We start from the raw sequence: 21,189 nt of genomic DNA on the forward strand, positions 1-21,189 counted from the left end.
ACACTGCCTGGCCAAAAAAAAGTCACCACCAAAAAAAGGTCACACACTCTAATATTTTGTTGGACCATCTTTAGCTTTGATTACAGCACGCATTTGCTGTGGCATTGTTTCGATAAGCTTCTGCAATGTCACAAGATTTATTTCCATCCAGTGTTGCATTAATTTTTCACCAAGATCTTGTATTGATGATGGGAGAGTCTGACCACTGCCGTCTCGAGCACATCCCAAAGATTCTCAATGGGGTTAAGGTCTGGACTCTGTGGTGGTCGATCCATGTGTGAAAATGATGTCTCATGCTCCCTGAACCACTCTTTCACAATTTGAGCCTGATGAATCCTGGCATTGTCATCTTGGAATATGCCCGTGCCATTAGGGAAGAAAAAATCCATTGATGGAATAACCTGGTCATTCAATTTCAGGTAGTCAGCTGACCTCATTCTTTGGGCACATAATGTTGCTGAACCTAGACCTGCCCAACTGCAGCAACCCCAGATCATAGCACTGCAGTCTCCTTAGATGTTTTCTCTGCTTGATGCATACCAATGATTTGACCCTTCTTAAACAAACGAACATCTTTTCCACGACCACAGGATGTGTCTTTCGACATGGTTGTTTAAGAAATGAGAAGTTACTCATTGCATCAGCTGGGGTTAAATAACTTGTTGCCAGGTGAAAGCTAATCGCCCATGCAGTAATTATCCAATAGGAGGCTTGTACCTATTTGCTTAGTTAAATCCAGGTGGCGACGTGGGTCACCATTTGGGGATCGCTGACCTAGAGTTTTACTGCAATGGCTGCGTTGTTTCCTGTGCTTAAAAGAAGTTAAAAACAGCGAGTAAACATAGACATCTTGTTAGGTATCACTGTAACAAAATGTTTTCTGTCAATATTGTAACGAGATGGTGTGTTTTAGGCTTGACTGAAATTGATGTTCTTGGATTGTCTACGCCATCCACGAGTACTGTGGTTGCATTTGCAAGGTGATGTTAGCTAGCTTAAACAGCATGTGGCTTTGTTACGTGTAAAGGAAACAAGTGTTACAATTTTTTTTTTATTTCAAAGGTAAAGACTGACGAAGACGCTGTAATCTCCAGGGAGTCTCATACTAAGCTCTATGAACCGTGTTGAAATGTAAGTGTACTTTGTACATGTTTAGTGCACATTTTCAAACATTCTGTGAATGATTCAATATTGAATGTATAGTTAACAGATTTTATTCTCTGTTTATATTAATAGCCTTGAGCCTGCCTTATTTTCTTGGGTTTATTTTATTTTATTTTATTTTATTTTATTTCTCAAGAAGATAGAAGCTAGTGTGAGTAAAGCTAAACCCAGGCTTACTGACACTATAAAGCACTTTAAGGAGTGAATTAAGAGAATTCACATTGTGATGCACTCTGAAGAGACTGACTTTGAGTTGCCAAAAATGAAATCCCGGCTACAAGAATCCTGTAGTTATTGTGTCCTGTGTGGCAATCTAATTCCAGGGGTTACACATTTAAGGGTAGAATATTATACATTGACCAAGTGTCGATGTTCTTTAGTCTGCGTTAGTCACCATACAGTAAACCTTCAACACACATTATCCACTCATCAACTGAGATGACAGAAGAAGCTTTAAAACATTTCTTCCTTTCTATTGGAACACTTCACCACCAAAAAGCATTAGGGCCATTGAAAATCAAGTTTTGGTGAGATGCAGTTATTTTTTCTGACCAGAAAAAAGTCAGAATTCTGACTTTAAACTCAATATCCTGACTTTAATCTCTGAATTCTGACTTTTGTTTCACAAGTCAGATTCTATTCTCACAAGTAAAAAAAAAAATTCAGTCTTCAGCCCCAATCCTCTTCCATACTTTACAGTCTCATTTTAAAAAAATTCCACTGATCCTGAATTTACTGGAACTCTACTCAGATATACAATTTTTTTTCAAATGATCATTAATTTTCATTCCTTCACTTTTTGAGATCATTTAGTTGTTAAAAAAGGTATTTTACTCTAATTGGATGGACCCCTTTGGAAAAATAGACCTTCTATCTCAATGAGGCTAATCCGTCTAACAATGTATGTAGAAAAAAAATAAAACATCATTAAATCACCTCTAGCACCAAATAGAAGCACAGGGGAGAGTGGGGTGAGTTGTGCCAGTTTTTACTCAAAGTGACTTTGAAGTGAGGCCATGACAGTAATGCCAACTTAAGTACGTACATATATTTCAGGATGTGGTGCATCCCTGGGAACAATAACTTTGGATCTGAAATAAACTGTTTAAGAAATATAGCTTTCAGAAAAAAAGGGGTCTCGTGGCACAACTTGCCCCCAGTGCGGGGTAAGTTGTGCCTTTGGTTAGAATATGTTGGGGTAAATTGTGCCCGTGATTATTGAAGATTATTGAAGTAAAACAGAACATTTTAATGTCATAAACTATAATGCTGTATAAAAGCAAGACAAATTCAATACAAAATTACTCATTTAGGGTTTATTTAGATATAATCACCCTATTAAACTAATGGCAAAAAACTTAAATACACAATATTGATATTTGTGAATCATTTCAGGCAAAAAGGCTTTGGCAATAGATTCCTGTTGACATACAGTCTGTCAGTTATGCAACATATATGAAAAAAGTGATTTAGGCCAATTTCTTAACATCTCATTGTGCATTGTGACTTAGGCCACTTAAAAACTAAATAAACTGCTCTTTAACAACAGTGCAAACTCAAAACTGAAATCAGTATTAGCTGAATTAAATAAATGGCAGGTAAATCAAACACTGATGAGGTCCATCTCCTCACTTCTCCAGCTGTTTTTTGTCCTTCTTTGTTGGGTCCTAGGTGTGTAGGTCTAGGTGTGTGATTGTGTGGATTTGTTAGGGTAGGTGTGTCGGTGTGTGGGACTGGGTGTGAGGGTCTGGGTGAGAAGGTGTGTGGGTTAGGGTCTAGGTCTGGGATTTTATGTGTCTGGGTGTGTGGGTCTGCATGCGTGGGTCTGGATTTGAGGGTATTTGGGTGTGGTTATGTGGGTGTCAGGGTTCGGGTGTATCTGTGGGTCTGGGTTTGTGGATGTGCCACTCGCACAACTTAACCCAGGCCCTTTGGCACAAATCACCCCAGCCCAACTATTTTGAAAAACTAGCATGATCCAGCAGTTTAGAGCTAACATCACTCTAACTGTATAGACTCATTGTGTAGCCTACTGAAGCACTAAAACATGTGTGAAATGTTTTCAAACTTGTCTGTAATTGTTCAGACATAACAATCAAAAAACCTTGACCATAGAAATTTTACTTTGAAAGGCAAAAAACTGTTTTTTGAGCTAAAATGTGCTTACCTCTCATGCCACCCTCTCATGTGTCTGTCTTTTATGCAGGATGAGTAAAATGGATGGCTTTTCAAAAACATGTGGTCACATGACCAATTTCTTCTATGGTTTTCTTGAAACAAGGGGTGGCACTACTTCCCCGCTGGCACAAATCCCCTACTCTCCCCTACTGCTGAGTTAAAAAAGAAAAAAAACTGATACTTGAATCAACACACACTGACAATTGCAAAAAGAGAAAGAAGGGATGACACATTTCAGCGCCAAGAATTTCTGACCTCAGAATCTCCAGTTTGCAGTTTGGACCCTGCAAGTAATCACACAGAATCTTCACTCCTGAATCCTGGAGCTTGTTGGAGCTCAGGTCCAGCTCTCTCAGATGTGAGGGGACAGTCCTCAGAGCTGAGGCCAGAGAAGAACAGCTGATCTCGGACAAACTGTATCCATTCAATCTGAAAACAATCACATCAGTGAAGATGGGGCTGAGTCCTATAGTTGACTGTTTGATGTCAGTAAATGCAGACTGATGAAATAATAAACTGTGAATGCCAACATTTAAGGATAGAGTACTATTCATTGACCAAGTGTCTATGTTCTTTAGTCTCTGTTAGTCACATATAGTAAGCCTTCCACACACATTATCCACTTAAAAAAATCTTTAAAACATTTGCCTTCTTTTTCCTGGAACACTTTACAACAGAAGAGCATTAGGGCCGTTTAAAAGAAGTTTTTGAGAGGCAAATGTTTTTTTTCTAATTAGAAAAAAATTAGAATTGAGACTTTATTCCCAGAATTCTGAATTTTTTCACAGAAACCTGACCTTAATCTCAGAATTCTGACTTAATTCTCATAAGTAATAACAAATGTCGCGTCTCTTATTTATTGATTTATTTTTTACTTCATTGGCCCTAATCCTCTTCCATACTTTACAGTCTTGTTTTGAAAAAAAATGTCACTCACACTGAATTTATTGGTACTCTACTCAGATATGCAGATTTTTTTAGAAGATCATTAATTTTCATCCCTTCACTGTTTGAGATTGTTTATTTTTTTTTTTTTAAGTATTTTACACTAATTGGATGGATCCTCATTGGAAAAAAAACCTCTTATCTCAAAGAGGCTAATCCGTCTAATAATGTATTCAGAAAAAATATATTTTCATTAAATCACTGAACAAAAAAGAAGGGATATCACAATGAAGCAACAACAATTTCTGACCTCAGAATCTCCAGTTTGCAGTTTGGACTCTGCAGGTAATCACACAGAATCTTCACTCCTGAATCCTGGAGCTCGTAGTTCTCACTCAGGTCCAGCTCTCTCAGATGTGAGGGGTGAGTCTTCAGAGCTGAGGCCAGAGAAGAGCAGCTGATCTCTGACAAACTGCATTCACTCAATCTGAAAACAATCACATCAATGAAGATGGGGCTGAGTCATATAGTTGACTGTTTGATGCCAGTAAATGAACACTGATGAAATAATAAACTGTGAATGCCAACATTTTAAAGTGCAGGGTGTAAAACTGAACATCAACATCTAGAAGTGGGTTCACAGGTCAAAGCAAACAATGGAGGAGCTCATAATGTTGGTGTCAGAATATCCTGAGCTCTACAACATGGCTCTACCATCGTACAAAGACAACCAGAAGAAAAATAATGGAACCAACCATTGAAACGTATTTTCTAGGGGGAATTACAGTGCATCCGGAAAGTATTCATAACGCTTCACTTTTTCCACATTTTGTTATGTTACAGCCTCATTCCAAAATGGAATAAATTCATTGTTTTCCTCAAAATTCTACACACAACACCCCATAATGACAATGTGAAAAAAGTTTTTTTGAAATTTTTGCAATTGAGGAGTATTGAGGAGGGGTACCCCTGGGTATTGAGGAGAGGAAGATGAGACACACCAGACCCAACATTTCCTTGAGTCCAAATCAAGAGGAGAGCTGCTGTGAATGGAAATGACTGATGGAGTACCCGATTCAGACTGTGTGGTCAGGACCACCAGTCAGAGGATGCAGGGCCAATGTCCAGAAGAAGAAAGTGAGAGCCAGGTGAATCTTCTTGGTTCCCAGCTCTAACAACTATTTGATATCTTTGTCTCAGTAACCACAGCAAGAGCTGAAATAGTTCAGAGCTGCTCTGAAAACTCCTGTTAAAAGGGTCTGTTTTTTCAGGATCATTTTTGATTTTGTGTCCAAACATTTCTAGACAATTTCAACTGAACCTCAACACTGGAACACAACCCATGACCAGATTACTAACAGGCCACCAAGATGAGGAAAGGCTGTGATCTGTGGATGGATACCAAAACAGACAAGATGGATAGTAAAGCAGAGTTGACTTTTTGATTGTACTTGTAACAATAATGATGATGATAACAACATTCTGTACCATTTATATCTGTACAGACTCCCACTCTACTGACAGATTGACCACCATGATCAGTGCAAAATCAGGGGCCTTCAGTTATTACCGGGGCTTGACATTAATCTTTTGTTGACCAGCCACAGTGGCTAGTGGTTTTGCAAACTTACTAGCCACTCGGTATTTTCACTAGCCACAGTTTTGGTGTTTGGAAACTATGAGCTATATGCCAAATTTGGCACAAAGGGTATGATATGACACACATGCTTTACCTTCCCTCAACAATATGATCAGTATCAGCTCTCCTCTTAATAAAGCACTTCTCCCTACACAGCATTCTACAAAGATATGTCATACTTCATTGTTAGACAGTCATCTAAGAGTCAAGACTCAGATTTTTATTTTCTTCAACAGATATTAAGTTTATGCTATTAGTATAATACTGTTAATTGGCTGATTAGTAGAAACAACTACAGCAGATTACAGGAACATCTCTAAGTTTTACTCTTCAAATCTCCACCAGAGAATGTGAAATGTCAAACTTCTCCTGTCCTCTGCTCTATTCTCCTTTAAACTGTATGGTGAAAATGTCTCCATATGCATGTCTAAAATTAATCAAAATATCTGTTTAAATAATAGATGACCTATATTTGGTGCATGAAGCTCACATTTGGACAACTCTAATGTCTTATGTTAAATATCAGAAACAAAAAAATCACTGTTTAGCTGAATTCTCTTTGACTCCTAAGTGATCAGTTAGTGACTTTTATCTTTCTGTCTCTGTTTCTCACTGCCTCAGTGAACTGCTTCAAAGTTTCAGAGTTTCTCTCGTCTTTTATATTTGTTAATTATCGATATATGGCAAATCATTATACAAACACATTCAAGGTTTTAATAACATTTCGATTATGCATGCATTGATGGAGGTTTTAACATTTAGCTTGCCCTCAACAAAGAAAGAATATAAGTGGAGTATTAAGTGAACGATATTCAGACACACTGCCCGCCCTGGCTTGCACAGAGAGAGCACACACGGCGCTGACGCGCTGATCCTCCACGGACAGAGAGGCACTTTAAAGCAAAAGGAGAAAGTTCAGGTCTAAGTTTATCCTCCAACATTCTGAAATCATTTTCCCTAAACAGATAGAAACCTTCAGTTTACATTACAAGCACGTAAGCGTGTGTGTCAGTAAATGTGTGTGAGTGTCGCGTTTGTGTGTGTCATACAGCATCAAAGCCCTTGATGCTGCGTAAAAACGCACGAATGGATGAAGAGACCAGCCACTTTCCAGTTATTTTGGAGGGAAATTTGAGCTTTTATGTGCCGAACAGCCTCTCTGTAACAAGCCTTACTCATAACGGCTAACAGACAAGCACGGTCAGAGTGAAGCATAAGTTGTGACACTGATAAATTCCACCAGCCATCGTGTCACGCTGCTACCCGCCATAGCTGAAATCCACCCGCATTTGGCTAGTTGGCGGATGTAAATGTCAAGCCATTGTTATTACAGTTTAGTCCTGTTAGTCAGTTAGTGAACTATTAAAATATTTGCAAGGACTGATATGTCCTGAGCTAAATCTTTTTTTTTTTTTTATTATTTTTTGAAGTTTTAATGCCATACTGAAAAATATTAATCAGCATGCAACATTTGAAGGATGTGGATGAGCATGACAGAAAATAATGTCAATAAATGTGACAGTGTAAATATTTCATGTACAGGTTCACAAACTACAGTGAGTAATCTGACCTCAGAATCTCCAGTCGACAGTTTGGACTCTCCAGGCCAGAACAAAGGAGCTTCATCTCTGAATCAGTGCTGATGTTCTCCAGCTCCAGCTCTCTCAGATGTGAGGGGTTGGCCTTCAGAGCTGAGGCTATGATTTCCCAGTGAGCCTCTGAGAGATTGATGAGAGCAAATCTGCAATGACATCAATTGCAAAAATAGTCATAAAAAAGTACACATTATATTTATGGAGATTATTTGATAATTAACTGCTGTGATTGGTTAACATTTGAATTACACTTTAATGGAATTTGTGCAGTTGTTTAAGACAAAACTTTTGCTCTCATCACTTTTTATAACACCTGCAAATCGTCAAGACTGAGTTTGTTTGCTAAATTTCCATTCCTCTCTATTTAGATGTCTGTCTCTGGATTGGAGAACCATCTCAGAAAGTCACTGCTGTCAGGCTGCCGTTCATGAGAAAGAAGTTGCTGCAAGTGAATAAGAAAAAAATCTCAACATTTAATCTAGATGTACTGGTTGAGTCACGTGGGAGATGTCATTAAAACAAAGACATCATAAGAACAGGAATAAGAAGAGTAAAAGGTATTAACTAATGCTGGGCATAGATTAATTTTTTTAATCTAGATTAATCTCACTGCAATCCTGTAGTTAATCTAGATTAATCTAGATTAAAATGCTAGACTTGAATTTTGCCGAAGACATTAAAAAAATGCTTGACCTATCTAAATATTAAGGAAAATGCATCACAGACTGCTTGAGAACACCTCGCTTGCTCACCACTGAACCCTCACTTTAAACACCAAAGTTTGCTCATTTATCATGTGGATTTCAACCTACTCAAAACCTACTCACAGGTCATAACAGAGACAGAATTAAAAAGTTGTTCTCCATCTCTCCAACTTGTCTTAGCACTGTTACAAGTGTTTGCTGTATGAAGCTCTCTGTCAGGATGGATCCAGCGGGATTTTAAAGGAGTGACGGACAACATAAAGTCCAACGCAACCTCTGGTTTGTGCTTATGTGCAAACAACATGTAATATCGACTACTGGTTGTAATCACACACCCAAGCATCCACTCTTTCATTAAAAACAGACATTGTCCAGTTCAGCGGAGTGACTCAGCCGCTCGGATGTAACCCCTCTGAAACCACACACACATACACACACAGCCACAGATGTCATGGTGGTGACTTGCAGAGCAACACATTTGCTCGACGCAGGACTTCGAATGGTCAATGGTGGCATCACATTGATGGCGCACCTACGCCGTCGACGCAATGCAGAAGTATAAATCAGGCTTAAGCCTGCTCACAGCAGACCCAAACCTCCGCCCTGCTCCCATTGGAAATGACTGGAGGTGTGTTGGTAGCCTACTACATGTGCTCGGCAGTGTGTCTGTAAGCCCCTTTAGTGAATAGATTAACGTGCAATAATTTTCTTATTGTGCGAAAAGAGTCTTGCGTTAACTTAACACGTTAACGCCGTTAACGGTCCAGCAATAGTATTAACACAAGCTAATAAAACAGTAGTAAGGAATTAATAGTAACAATAATAATAACAGTAAAACAGCAAAAGTAGCAGTAATGTAATAATAAAAGTGGAGATAAAAGGTAAAACGATGACTGAAGGAATAGGAATGGGTAAAAAGACGACATCACATAAAAGCAAGTCTATAAAAATGAGTTTCAGGAAGTGATTTAAAAGCAGTGACTGTTTCTACACGCCTTATTTCCTCAGGGAGGTTGTTCCAAAGTCGAGGGGCCCTGATGGAGAAGGCCCTGTCATCTTTAGTTACAAGTCTCAGTCTCAACTTTGGAACGACCAGAAGGCCCCCACCCAAGGATCTCAGGGTGTGGGCTGGCTCATAGAGGGTTAAAAGTTCTGTAACATATACTGGAGCCAGAGCCTTTAGTGCTTTAAAAGTAATGAGTAAAATCTTAAAATCAATTCTAAAATTAACTGGAAGCCAATGTAAAGATGCTAAAATAGGGGTGATATAATGTTGTCTGTTAAAGCCTAGCTGCTGCATTCTGGACGAGTTGGAGGCAGGAAAGAGATTTCTGGGTAATACCGGAGAGAAGTGAGTTGCAGTAATCCAGACGGGGGAAAATGAGGGTGTGGATGACTTTTTCCATGTCAGACTGGGAGAGGATGGGTTTTAATTTAGAGATACTGCGTAAGTGAAAGAAGCATGACTGTGTTATTTTATTGATATAAGCTGCAAAGGTGATTTTAGAATCAAATTGAACTCCTGGATTTCTGGCTGTTGATTTGATATTTGATGAAAATGAACTGAGGCTGTTATTGATTATGTTTGAGGGATTTTGTAAATTGAACATAATTATTTCAGATTTGCAGTTAAGTTGTAGAAAGTTCTGTGCCATCCAACAGTTAATATTGAACAGGCAGTCTTTTACAGCAGCTAGGCTTCTTGGGTCCTCAGGTCTCAGGGGCAGGTATATCTGTGTGTCGTCTGCATTGCAGTGGAAGGAGACCTTATGATTCTGAATTATTTGACCAAGGGGCAGCATAGAAATCAAACATAAAATCTACCTAAAACTGAACCTTGCAGTTCACCACAGGTAAGAGTAGAGGTAAAGGAGGAGTGGTTACCTATGGTGACCACAAAGGTTTGCTTTAAAACATAAGAATAAAACCAGCTAAGTGCAGTGTCCCTGATGCCCACCCAGTCTCTGAGATGCTCTATTAAAATACTGTGATCAATGGTATCAAATGCTGCACTGAGATGGTGTGATAGACTCTAAAACTTTAAATAAAACTTGGGGGTTAGAAGGATCAGCTAAAATAAAAATAAAAAGCTGTCCTTGCATCTTAAACTGCCTTTTGGTAGTTCTTCATCGCTTCTTTCCAGATGTCTTTAAAAACTTGTAAACTGTTTTTCTCCATTTCCTCTCCTTTCTCCTAAAGTCTCTCTTTAATTCATTTAGAGACTCTGTTAACCAGGGCTCGGGTTCCTTATTTGACTTTTTGTTTTTAAAGGAGGCAACAGAGTCCAGGACAGATTTACAAGTCTGATTAAAAAAAAGACGAGCTCTTCTGTGTAAAAATCTGGGTCAAAGGCAGTTAAAGATGCAGAATCAAAAAGCTCCTTAAACTTGCTAGCAGACACAGAATTAAAAACCCTTCTACAGACAGTAGCAGTTTCAGTAAAACCTGTCTGGGATAAAACCATGTTAAATAAAATCAGTTTGTGGTCTGACACACAGATATCCTTTGTCATAAAATCATTAGGGCTAAGGCCACAGTATAAAACCAAGTCAAGCGTGGGACCTTTTGAATATGTGGGTTCCTGGATGGCCTGGGTCAGGTTAAAAGATTCTAAAATTTCTAAAAATTCAGCAGTCAGAGTTTGAGAAGGACAACAGACATGAATGTTAAAATCCCCTTGAATAAATTTGTCATGTTTTGTTAAAAAATATGATAAAAACTCAGAAAACTCCTGGATAAAAGCATTGTTGGGTCCGGGTGGTCTATAGATGATTAAAATCAAAATAGGCTCTTTTGCTCTGATGATAAAAGCAAGGTGTTCAAATGATAAAAACTACTGTGTGTGATGGGGGTGCATTTAAACATTTTCTTGTGAATGACAGCAACCCCCCCACCCTGACTAGATAGCCGGGGCTGATGTAGGTGAGTAAAATCTTAGGGGATTGCTTCTATGATAGAGCTGCAGTCTCCAGGAGTGTGCCAAGCTTCAGTTAAAATAAAGAAGTCTAAGTTGTTCTGAGAGATAAAATCATGGCATAAAAACATTTTATTACTAAGTGATCTGATATTTAAAAGTCCAAAGTTTGCAGGAGCACAGGTAAAAGAGGGGCAGGGGCGGGGTAACCGAGGTAATATGGATTTGAATTAAACTGGAAGGGGTGCAGGATTTGGCAGGTGGCCGGTGTAGACGTCTATTGGTGATATGAACAGGGATCAGTGCGGGGCTTAAAAAGGGGACGGGAGACGAGGGAAGACTGGCAGGTTTGTGGGCGGAGTTTAGGGAGGCAGTGAGATCAAGTGACAGGGAGAGCAAGGGATTATTGAACAGGGAAAAGGGAGTGGTCAGAGTGTGGGAACGTGCTATTGTTGACAGACTGTCATGCAGATTGTGAATGGGAATGATGAACTACATGCTGAATGTTTCCGGACAGCATTCAGCTACCCCACCTGTTTGGATGAATGCCGTCATGTTTAAAAAGTGAGTCATTACCCCAGAATAAATCAAAATTTTCCAAAAATATAAAACCATGGGAGGGGCAGGAGGAATGGAGCCAGGTATTAAGACTGAGAATGCGGCTGAAGCGCTCCACTCCACGTCAGAGAGTGGGGATTGGGCCAGAGATAGAAACAGTCTTTCATGTGTCCTGTAAAACGTTAAAAAGAAAGTTAAGATCTCTTTTTGTTACCTCAGACTCCCGACGGGATGTGTCGTTTGTTTCAACATGCAGGATTATTTTAGTGACTGAGGGGGGGAGTGAGGGGAGAAGGTGCAGAATTTTGACCAGAATAATAGGGACGGTGGCACCGGGAAAACAGTGAGTGATGGCGTTGATGAAGCGGATGTTCCTGATGACAGAGTCTCCGATGGGCAGGGCTGGACTGGCCATATGACATACCGGGCAAATGCCTGGTGGGCCGACATACTCTGGGGCCGGTATCTTTTATTTATTTTTCATTTCTTGCTAAACACCGGCCCATATAGCAGGGTCGGTGGCCCCTTGGTTGTTTTCTTCATAATGACAATTGACTGGCCCAGTTACAGTTCTCCTAAAGGTCTGTCAATACTCTCCCCTCCCCTTTCTGCTCCAGCTTAGAAAGTGAAACTAAAGTGTCTGGGCAACACGAAACCTAAGCGCCAAAACCACCAGATCAAATGGATATGAAAACAAACGCAAAATTAGAACAAAAACCTGCTGGTCAAGATACACAGAAGTTGTAAAGACTCTGCAGTTTGTGCAACAGACAGTCTGATGCTAAATGCAGCTACACGGGGAGGAGGAGGAGGAGGAGGAGGAGGAGGAGGAGGAGGAGAAGAGAACCAGAGGAGAGGCAGATGCGTGACAAGTACATCATGAGCATGAGGAGAGTGAAGCAGTCGTGAGTGAGCTCTATAGAGTATCATAATAAAGGCTTATAAAGATAATTAGACTTTGGGTCCACTTTATAAAGAAAACTAAAACAGTCTGAGATTAAGTCTGAAGATTGAAGAGATGGTTAAATCCTCTCTCCATACCATGAAATGACTCCATTATAAATACAAGTCCTGAATTCAGACATTATCCCAGTTACATACAAATACACCCGTGTCAGTATTTTTATAAATGTTGAGAAATATACAGAGCCATCAAATGTTCGTTAAAGCAGAGTAGCTTTTCCTGATGTTTTTATCAGTATTATTAGAATAAATGTACTTATTTAATCGGGGATTTAATTTCTGCAAGCATATGTTTTAAATTAAGGCCTTTTGATTTAAAAATACAATGATTTCTTGCAGAGATAGTATCAACATAAATTGCATATTTTTCTGCTCTTCTACTTGATATGGCACATACTCACCATATTGATTTGGTGTACTACTCACCTCAGACCGTTAGTCAGTCTAAACAGAGTGAAAACACCATTAGATGTGTCATAGACACCAACTTCTAAACTATGTCATTGTTGGACGATTTTTTTTTTTAGTACCTCTATGTAATAAGGGGTGTGATGTAACGTGTGTAATATTATGTTATACTTTGATCCGCTGTGAGGGGCCGGTCCGAGGTAAAAATGCCAGGGCCAAATTTTCTTCCCAGTCCAGCCCTGGTGCTGGGAGGGAAGAGAGGGCGAGTAGGTGAGTGGAGGGTGTCGCAGCCACTGGATGGTGGACGGTCCGGCTGCACAGACATTGACTGCGCTGACACTGATGGATCTGGAAGTGTCGTAGGCGCAGGTGGAGAACCGTGAGGGGAACTTGTTCGGGGCACACCGCCTGAGCATCTGGCAATGGCCTCCTGCAGCAGTCTGTGATGCGTCATTCCTGATGAGGCAGGCCGGGCAATGTGGTCAGCGCTGTGGACAGCCCGCAGAAGCGCCACTATGGCTGGAGCCGGCCCGCTCGGCTCAGATGGAGCTCGGACCACTGCAGAATCCTTGGGGTGGATGGAAGCCTCGTCCATAAGGGGCGTGAAGCGATCGGTGAGTGGGAGTGGAGCTGGTGGAGAGGCTCTCCCAGGAGCCGTCCTTCAGACGTGCTGTGCCACAGTCGCCCAGTTCAGGCTTGCTGGCTCCTGTGTAGAGCAGTGTGTAGGGGACGCAAGGCCTCCAGCATCCATACCGACCTCAGGATCCTCCAGCAGTTGTGAAACAGCAGCGACCTGATCCACGGGTGCAACTGTGGAGATGAGGTCATCAGCCAGCTGCAGCAGGGGAGGATGGCCACTCAGTTCGACCGCACGGCATTCACCACGACTCAGCCCCCGCGCCAGGATACATTGACACCACCCAGGGAAGAGTGGCCGCGGAGGCTGAGACCAGCCGAGACACCAGTCTGGAGGGAGAAGGTGACTGCCTGGTGGCCTGCATGAACGAGATGAGCTTTGCCTGGACGTTTGTGAAAGAAATAAAGCCATCTATCAGCTCGTCCTTCTGGCGGATTTCAAGCTTGAGGCGGTGTCAGCTGGCTCGAGCTGCCAGGAAGGAGGACCCGTAGGCAGAGGACATGTGTGCAAACACTTTGCATTTATTTTCACACCATGTTAACACCAGCACTTCAACACAGAATGACTACCTTTTATACCTTCCCTCTGGTAATCATCCACTGGAATAATCCATCCCCCCAGGTATTCACCAAATCATCAATTTATAAATACATATAATTCATATTTACAAACCATTACCAAAAACATAAATAGATTATTAATTAATATACACACCTAAACCCTGTTGAATAAATACCCCCAAATAATTTACATAAACATATACACTAAAATGCAACAATAAAACTCCCCTCTACCAGCACCCTACTTAGTAGCTTCCCCCCCGGAACTGATAAAAGGTGTCCGAGACCCCGGGGAATTCTTTCACCCGAACACCCTGGGGCAGAAGAGGCAGAGCTAAGTTTTCCGCGCATTCATTTACACATTTAAATCAATAATTCTGTTTGTTAATTTATACTCACAACTACACAATTTATGTCTACACCTGAGTAAGGCCCAACTGAGTATTTCTTTCTGCTTATAGGAGAACGACGAGGCAGAACAGCCCAGTGTCCCTGCTGTGTCGGCTGGCTGACACACAAACTCCTCACCCAAACGTACACACTCACGCTATTCCTTTAACTCAATAAATCTGTAAAATACATGCTGGAAGTGTTGTTTTATTTATACTAAATAAGTGTTAAAAGTCCATATCTAAAAATATCACTAGAAACACACTTAAATGGCCATCTTCAATATCACACCAGTGCCTGGTAACGGCGTGCCGTCATTACAGGCAGCAAAAACCCTCCTTTAACTGTGAGTTTGTGTGATAACAGTCCCCACACGCAGCCATAAAGACAGTTTTTAGGAACTACAAAAATCCCACTGCTCTTATTGTTAGGAAGCATCAGGGTCTGCTGGCAGCCAGCCAAGGCAGTGGCGGCTGATGATGTCAAACAAAAATTAAGTTCAAACAATCCAGATGAACCGCCCAAGTTAAAAGAATGCTTTGTTTAAAAACAAGTATTAAAACATGGCTGGAAGTCTGGATTAAAATAACAATTTTTGCAGAGCCACTGGCAGTTAGGATTCAAAAAACTCACGCATGCATAGTAGTGAAACCTCTCCTGTCAGGGCACAAAGCAATCACCTAACCCTGTCAGTGTTTAAAATATTCAGCTAATTCAGTAACTGGACAAATATACAAATCTAAATACTGGTTTGTATTCAGGGCACACGTACATGATGTGAAACAGACAGAATTTGAGAAAATTCCCAACTGTATCACCATGTCAGTACAAGAACTAATCAGCATTTATAACTGATTCATATAACTCATCACATCTACACTTACCTAGCCTTCCTGCAGTTCCTCACAGCTGGAATCAGCCTCCGCATTCCCTCCTCTGTTGTTCTGTACTTCTCCAGGTCCAACTCATCCAGAACCTCCTCTGACATCTGCAGCATGTAGGCCAGAGCAGAGCACTGGATCTCAGAGAGTCTCTGCTCTGATCTGTTCCCTGACTTCAGGAACTCTTGGATCCCCTGATATACTGAGAGATCATTCATCTCCATCAGACAGTGGAAGATGTTGATGCTTCTGTCAGGAGAGTTATTAAAACTGTTCATCTGCTTCAGGTTGTTGATGATTCGTTGGATTGTTGCTGGACTGTTGTCTATCTGACCCAGCAGACCTCCTAACAGTCTCTGGTTTGACTCCAGACACAGTCCATGAAGGAAACGAACAAACAGGTCCAGGTGGCCATTTTTACTTTGAAGAGATTTTTTCATGGCTCTACACAGGAAATCTACCAAATCTACCTCCAGGAAATCCTGCAGCACTGTTGTGTTCCTGTTGGTGAAACAGTGGAGCATGTAGACTGCAGCCAGAAACTCCTGAACACTCAGATGAACAAAGCAGTAAACTGTTTTCTGGAAGATCACACTCTCTCTTTTGAAGATCTCTGTGCAAACTCCTGAGAACACCGAGGCCTCTGTGACACCCAGACCACAGCGCTCCAGGTCTTCTTCGTAGAACATGATGTTTCCGTCCTCCAGATGTTAAAACGCCAGCCTCCCCAGCTTCAGAAGAACTTCTCTTTCAGCCTCCATCAGCTCCTGTGGACTGGTCTCATGTCCCCCATCATACTTCTGCCTCTTCCTCTTTGTCTGAACCAACAGGAAGTGTGAGTACATGTCAGTCAGGGTCTTGGGCAGCTCTCCTCTCTGCTGCGTGCTCATCATGTTCTCCAGAACTGTAGCAGTGATCCAGCAGAAGACTGGGATCAGACACATGATGTGGAGGCTCCTGGATGTCTTGATGTGGGAGATGATTGTGCTGGACAGATCTTCATCACTGAACCTCCTCCTGAAGTACTCCTCCTTCTGGGGGTCAGTGAAGCCTCGGACTTCTGTCAGCCTGTCCACACATGAAGGAGGGATCTGATTGGCTGCTGCAGGTCGAGAAGTTATCCAGATGAGAGCTGAGGGAAGCAGATTCCCCTTGATGAGGTTTATTAACAGCACATTAACTGATGACTTCTGTGTGACATCAGAAACAACCTCACTGATGCTGAAATCCAACAACAGTCTGCTTTCATCCAGGCCGTCAAAGATGAACAAAAGTTTACAGACAGCCAGCGTCTCTGCTCTGACCTTCTGTAATGTTGGATGGAAAACATGGAGCAGCTCCAGAAGACTGTAGCGCTCATCTCTGATCAAGTTCAGCTCTCTGAATGAAAGCAGAATCAGCAGACTGATGTCCTGGTTTTCCAAGCCCTCTGCCCAGTCCAGAGTGAACTTCTGCACCGTGAAGGTTTTCCCAACACCAGCGACACCGTTAGTCAGAACCACTCTGATGGGTTTCTGTTGGTCAGGGAGGGCTTTAAAGATCTCATAGTACTTGATTGGTGTTTCATGGATGATCTTCTTGGAAGCTGTCTCAAGCTGTCTGACCTCATGTTGGCTGTTGACCTCTTCACTCTGTCCCTCTGTGATGTAGAGCTCAGTGTAGATCCTGTTGAGGAGAGTTCTACTTCCTGCTTCATCAGTTCCTTCAGTCACACGTTCACATCTCCTCCTCAGACTGATCTTGTGTTCATCTAAAACCTCCTGAAGACCACCTCTCACTGAAAAGAGAAAGAAATGTTGACCAAAACAAAGAAACATTATCTGGCTGTTCTGGTCAATGACAAGATCAAAAGAACAAAAGTTTAACAAGATTATCTTCAGAGTAAAGATGACAAATATCAGCCATTTTTGTTGCTACCTTCATAGTCATTCAACGCACAAAACACAGTTGTGACGTCCAACATGAATGCAGACCCCAAATATTTTCTAGGAATAAACCCACACTGGCATAACCAGAAGCACATGGTGGCTGGTGGCCCTTCGCCCAACTGCTCTATTCCCAACATACCCGGCCGTAGCTGGAGGAGTGTTTACCTGAGAGAACAGCTTCTTTGTACATCTTGGCTGCCAAGTTACAACTCTTTTTGAGAGCACAGAAAAACACATTTCGTGTCATCTCCTAACCTTACAAAGCAGATGGATACGCCTTTTTCTGTGTTTCTCACTGGTGAATCCATCTTACAAAGCTCCCATCTGAACCGTTTGGGCCCAGTTAGAAAGTGACAGGACCAATCAGCGACGAAGGGCAGTACTTTCAGGCACAGCAGAGTCATGACATAAACAAGCAGCAAGAGGCCAGTGCAGTTATGGTGGAAGAGCTAAGCTTTTTTTTTTTTTTTTTTTTTTTTTGTCGATCACACCAACCAACCAACTCGCCAACAAAATAACTAAATAAACAACCAAAAAACTTGGCTAACTGTAGGCCAACATGTTCTGAGATGTCATTAGTGAATTATTTAATATTTGATGTTTTGTCATGTTATCTACATAAAAAATCCTTGTGCTTCGTTGTTTTAGCTTTATTTGTGTCATTCCTCAAAGCAGTTCCTGTCTGCAGAGACACAGAGGGCCACATCACAGTCTTTGTCTCTCTTTCTCTCCATTATGAGCTATTCAGGCTGTCTCCAGTGCACATGTGCAGTTTTACAAATTGTGAAAGAACAGCCTGCTATTGGTTGTCACAGCCCAGTCACAATGCATTGTGGGATACAAACAGACAATATGATGGACAGCATTAGCTGCTGGCAGCAGAAACGATTTTAAAAAAATCGGATACCGTTAGGCATGGATAGGGTTATTACAACATAAAACAGATGGATGGGGGGGGGGGCTCTGATTTATGTTTCAAAAGTTATTTAACTTTCTGTAACCTGTGTCTCCTCTTGTTGTGTAAGACAATGTCTGTCTTAGAGGGTTTTTGCTAAGAAGGACAGGAATAATTCTGACTGAGTCATAAAAAGATGAATGACAGTATCATATAAACAAAACCATCCAGCATAAATCATATCACTTCACTTTCTCAGAGATTAGAACAGGACAGTTAACAGAACTGGAATGATCCACAGCAGACAATCTACTGAGGAAAATCAAATCAAACATGGAGTTAAATGTCTTTGGATCTTGGATGTAATTAGGGCTGCAGTAATAGATTCTCTTTGTAGTCGAGTACTCTATCGATTCTTCTGATGATTGATCGAGCACTCTAATAAGAAAGATTGCATCTTTTTTAATCAGTCACTTTTGCTTTTTCAAGAGTTTGGTCCCTTAAATGAACTACCTCTATATTAAAGATTGGTATTAACAAGTTCTCTAAAGAAAACATATTCTGCAAAGTGCAATGAAGTTCTGATGACAGTTTATATTTCTTAAAGTTACAAGGAAAGGAAGTGAAATAATTACATAAGATTATGCCATATTTGGGGTTTAAGGGATCCTTTACCAGGAAATTTTTGGTGCTTAAACTTTATTTCTTTCATTGTAGTTCATATTTATTTTCCAGTTTGTCATTAAAGTAAAGGGACACCTAATCATGTTAACATCCTCTAGTTTATGCATGAACATTATAGCAAGAATAAAGCTCCATCATTCACACAGAGGTCTGATGTTGTCTGAAAGGTGAACCTTTATATTACATGAATATGGTTGATTTTTTAAAGGGTGTTCACTTTTAATTTTTGCACATTTGTTTGTGAGTTCATCCACCATAATAATCTGACCTTTAAGACCATCCACTGACATGGAGAACACATTTTTAGTTTAACACTGCTTCTGTGACCTGTATGATGATGAACTTTGACCAATTTAATCTCAGTCTGTCTGTGGCAATAGTGTGTTTCTATTTTATTGGTGTCAATTCATTATCAATAAGTCTTATCAAATCATTCGGGACTCTGAAACTTTTTGAAAAATGCGCTGGAATCAATACGTCAGTGTGCTAATTTTAGATAATTTATAATTCAATGTATAACGTGCGCACTCGGAGAGAGAGAGAGAGGGGGGGAAGCACCAAACTTGACTTGAATCGTGAAGCCTGACGGTGTTCTGTGAAACTGTCGGGTCAATCAGAGAAGTTTATGAAATTCCCTGAAGTCTGCAGACACAAACTGAACGCTGTGAGTCATGCAGGCAGCGCATAAACGCAGTGATCTGTGTAGGTTTACAGGTGCAGGCGTAGTGCTGTATCGGCCAGTGGCTGCGTAAAAACGCAGGACGAGGAGCCTACCTGTAAACATCACTGCATCAACTTCTCTTCCCTTGTGATTTTCACGCCTCGTGTCATGCATGTTATGTTACAGTAACAGCGAAAACAAGGGCATTTTGCAACATAAATAGCCATTTGTGCGAAACACAGCACACTGCGCAACACAATGCGCGATACAGCATGGGCGTATATGGATGTATGACTGATTTAAGCAAAGCCTTTGCCTCGAGGAATTTTTTTAATCGAAGTACCCAGATAATTTGAGGAATCGTTTCAGCCCTAGATGCAATAATATTTGTTTTATGCAGAGGTGTCAAAAGTATTCACATTCATTACTTTAGACTTCTGTATAAATTGAAGTATCAACTCAAGCTTTTTACTCAAGTAAAAGTGTAAAAGTAATGGTTTCAAAACTACTTCAAGTATAAAAGTAAAAGTAATGTAAGGGGGAAAAAATGCCATTGAGGACAAAAGTTTACGCTGCACCACAGGGGCCTATAGTGCACTACATCACCTCCCCAAATAACATTTTTCTAAAGGCCACAATGACTATAATGTTACATTTAAATGTTAATGTTGAAAAATTTGGGATGCACCTGTGTCAGCCGCATTTATGCCCATTGAAAGTGAACACGTTAGTACAATGCAAATACATTCAAGAACCATACATGTGTACTACCAACCTCCTCACTGGTGCTTGGTTGGGACATTTCGCTCCAGGTCTCTCGAGTCTCTGCCACGGACATCTTCGTACTAGGCTACATACGTCTGCTATTTCCTTGCTGGAGTGTGACGTGATTTGTGTCGTGCGCAGGTGCAATGGATCACATACAAACCAAAAGGATGTCAGAATGGTATTATGTTTAAACTTGTCATCCAACCACAATCAAATTCACTCTATCTGGATTACGCGATTTATCTGGATAGGTTTTTGGGTTCTTTATTTATGTTTTTTTGAATGATGCCAAGCCGGAATGACAACAAGCTGAAATAAAATAGCAGTAACTAGGCCATTTTTTACATGTAAGGAGTAGAAAGTACAGATAATTGCTTGAAAATGAAAGGAGTAGAAGTAAAAAGTCGGCTGAAAAATAATTACTCCAGTAAAGTATAGATACCCAAAAATTCTACTTAGGTACGGTAACGAAGTATTTGTACTTAGTTACTTGACACCTCTGGTTTTATGATACAGCAGTGACAGGTGTTCAGTCTTACTTTGTTCAGCACTGGTCTGATCGGCCGTCTCCAGTCCATGTCCTCTCCTGGATCTTTCTCCACACTGGGGACAGGAGGAGTCTCCTGGTGAACCAGACTGGTCCCAGTATGAGGTTATACACTTTCTGCAGAACCAGTGTCCACAGCTGGTAGAGACTGGATCCTTCAGGACGTCCTGACACACAGCACAGCAGGATGGCTGACCCTCCATCATGTGACTCTCCCTCCCTCTGTAAAG

General features: G+C 41.0%; 1 protein-coding gene across 1 annotated transcript in view; it reads right to left on the reverse strand.

The window, feature by feature from the left end:
- Nucleotides 1-21,162, reverse strand: part of LOC121527007 (protein NLRC3-like) — a 53,272-nt gene extending 32,110 nt beyond the window's left edge. The window contains 3 exon segments of the mRNA XM_041813640.1: nucleotides 4,538-4,714; nucleotides 15,480-17,253; nucleotides 20,952-21,162. Coding sequence (XP_041669574.1) covers nucleotides 4,538-4,714; nucleotides 15,480-17,253; nucleotides 20,952-21,162 — 2,162 coding nt within the window.
- Nucleotides 21,163-21,189: the final 27 nt, after the last annotated feature.

This window comes from Cheilinus undulatus, linkage group 19 (assembly GCF_018320785.1).
Source record: "Cheilinus undulatus linkage group 19, ASM1832078v1, whole genome shotgun sequence".
NCBI classification, from domain to species: domain Eukaryota; kingdom Metazoa; phylum Chordata; class Actinopteri; order Labriformes; family Labridae; genus Cheilinus; species Cheilinus undulatus.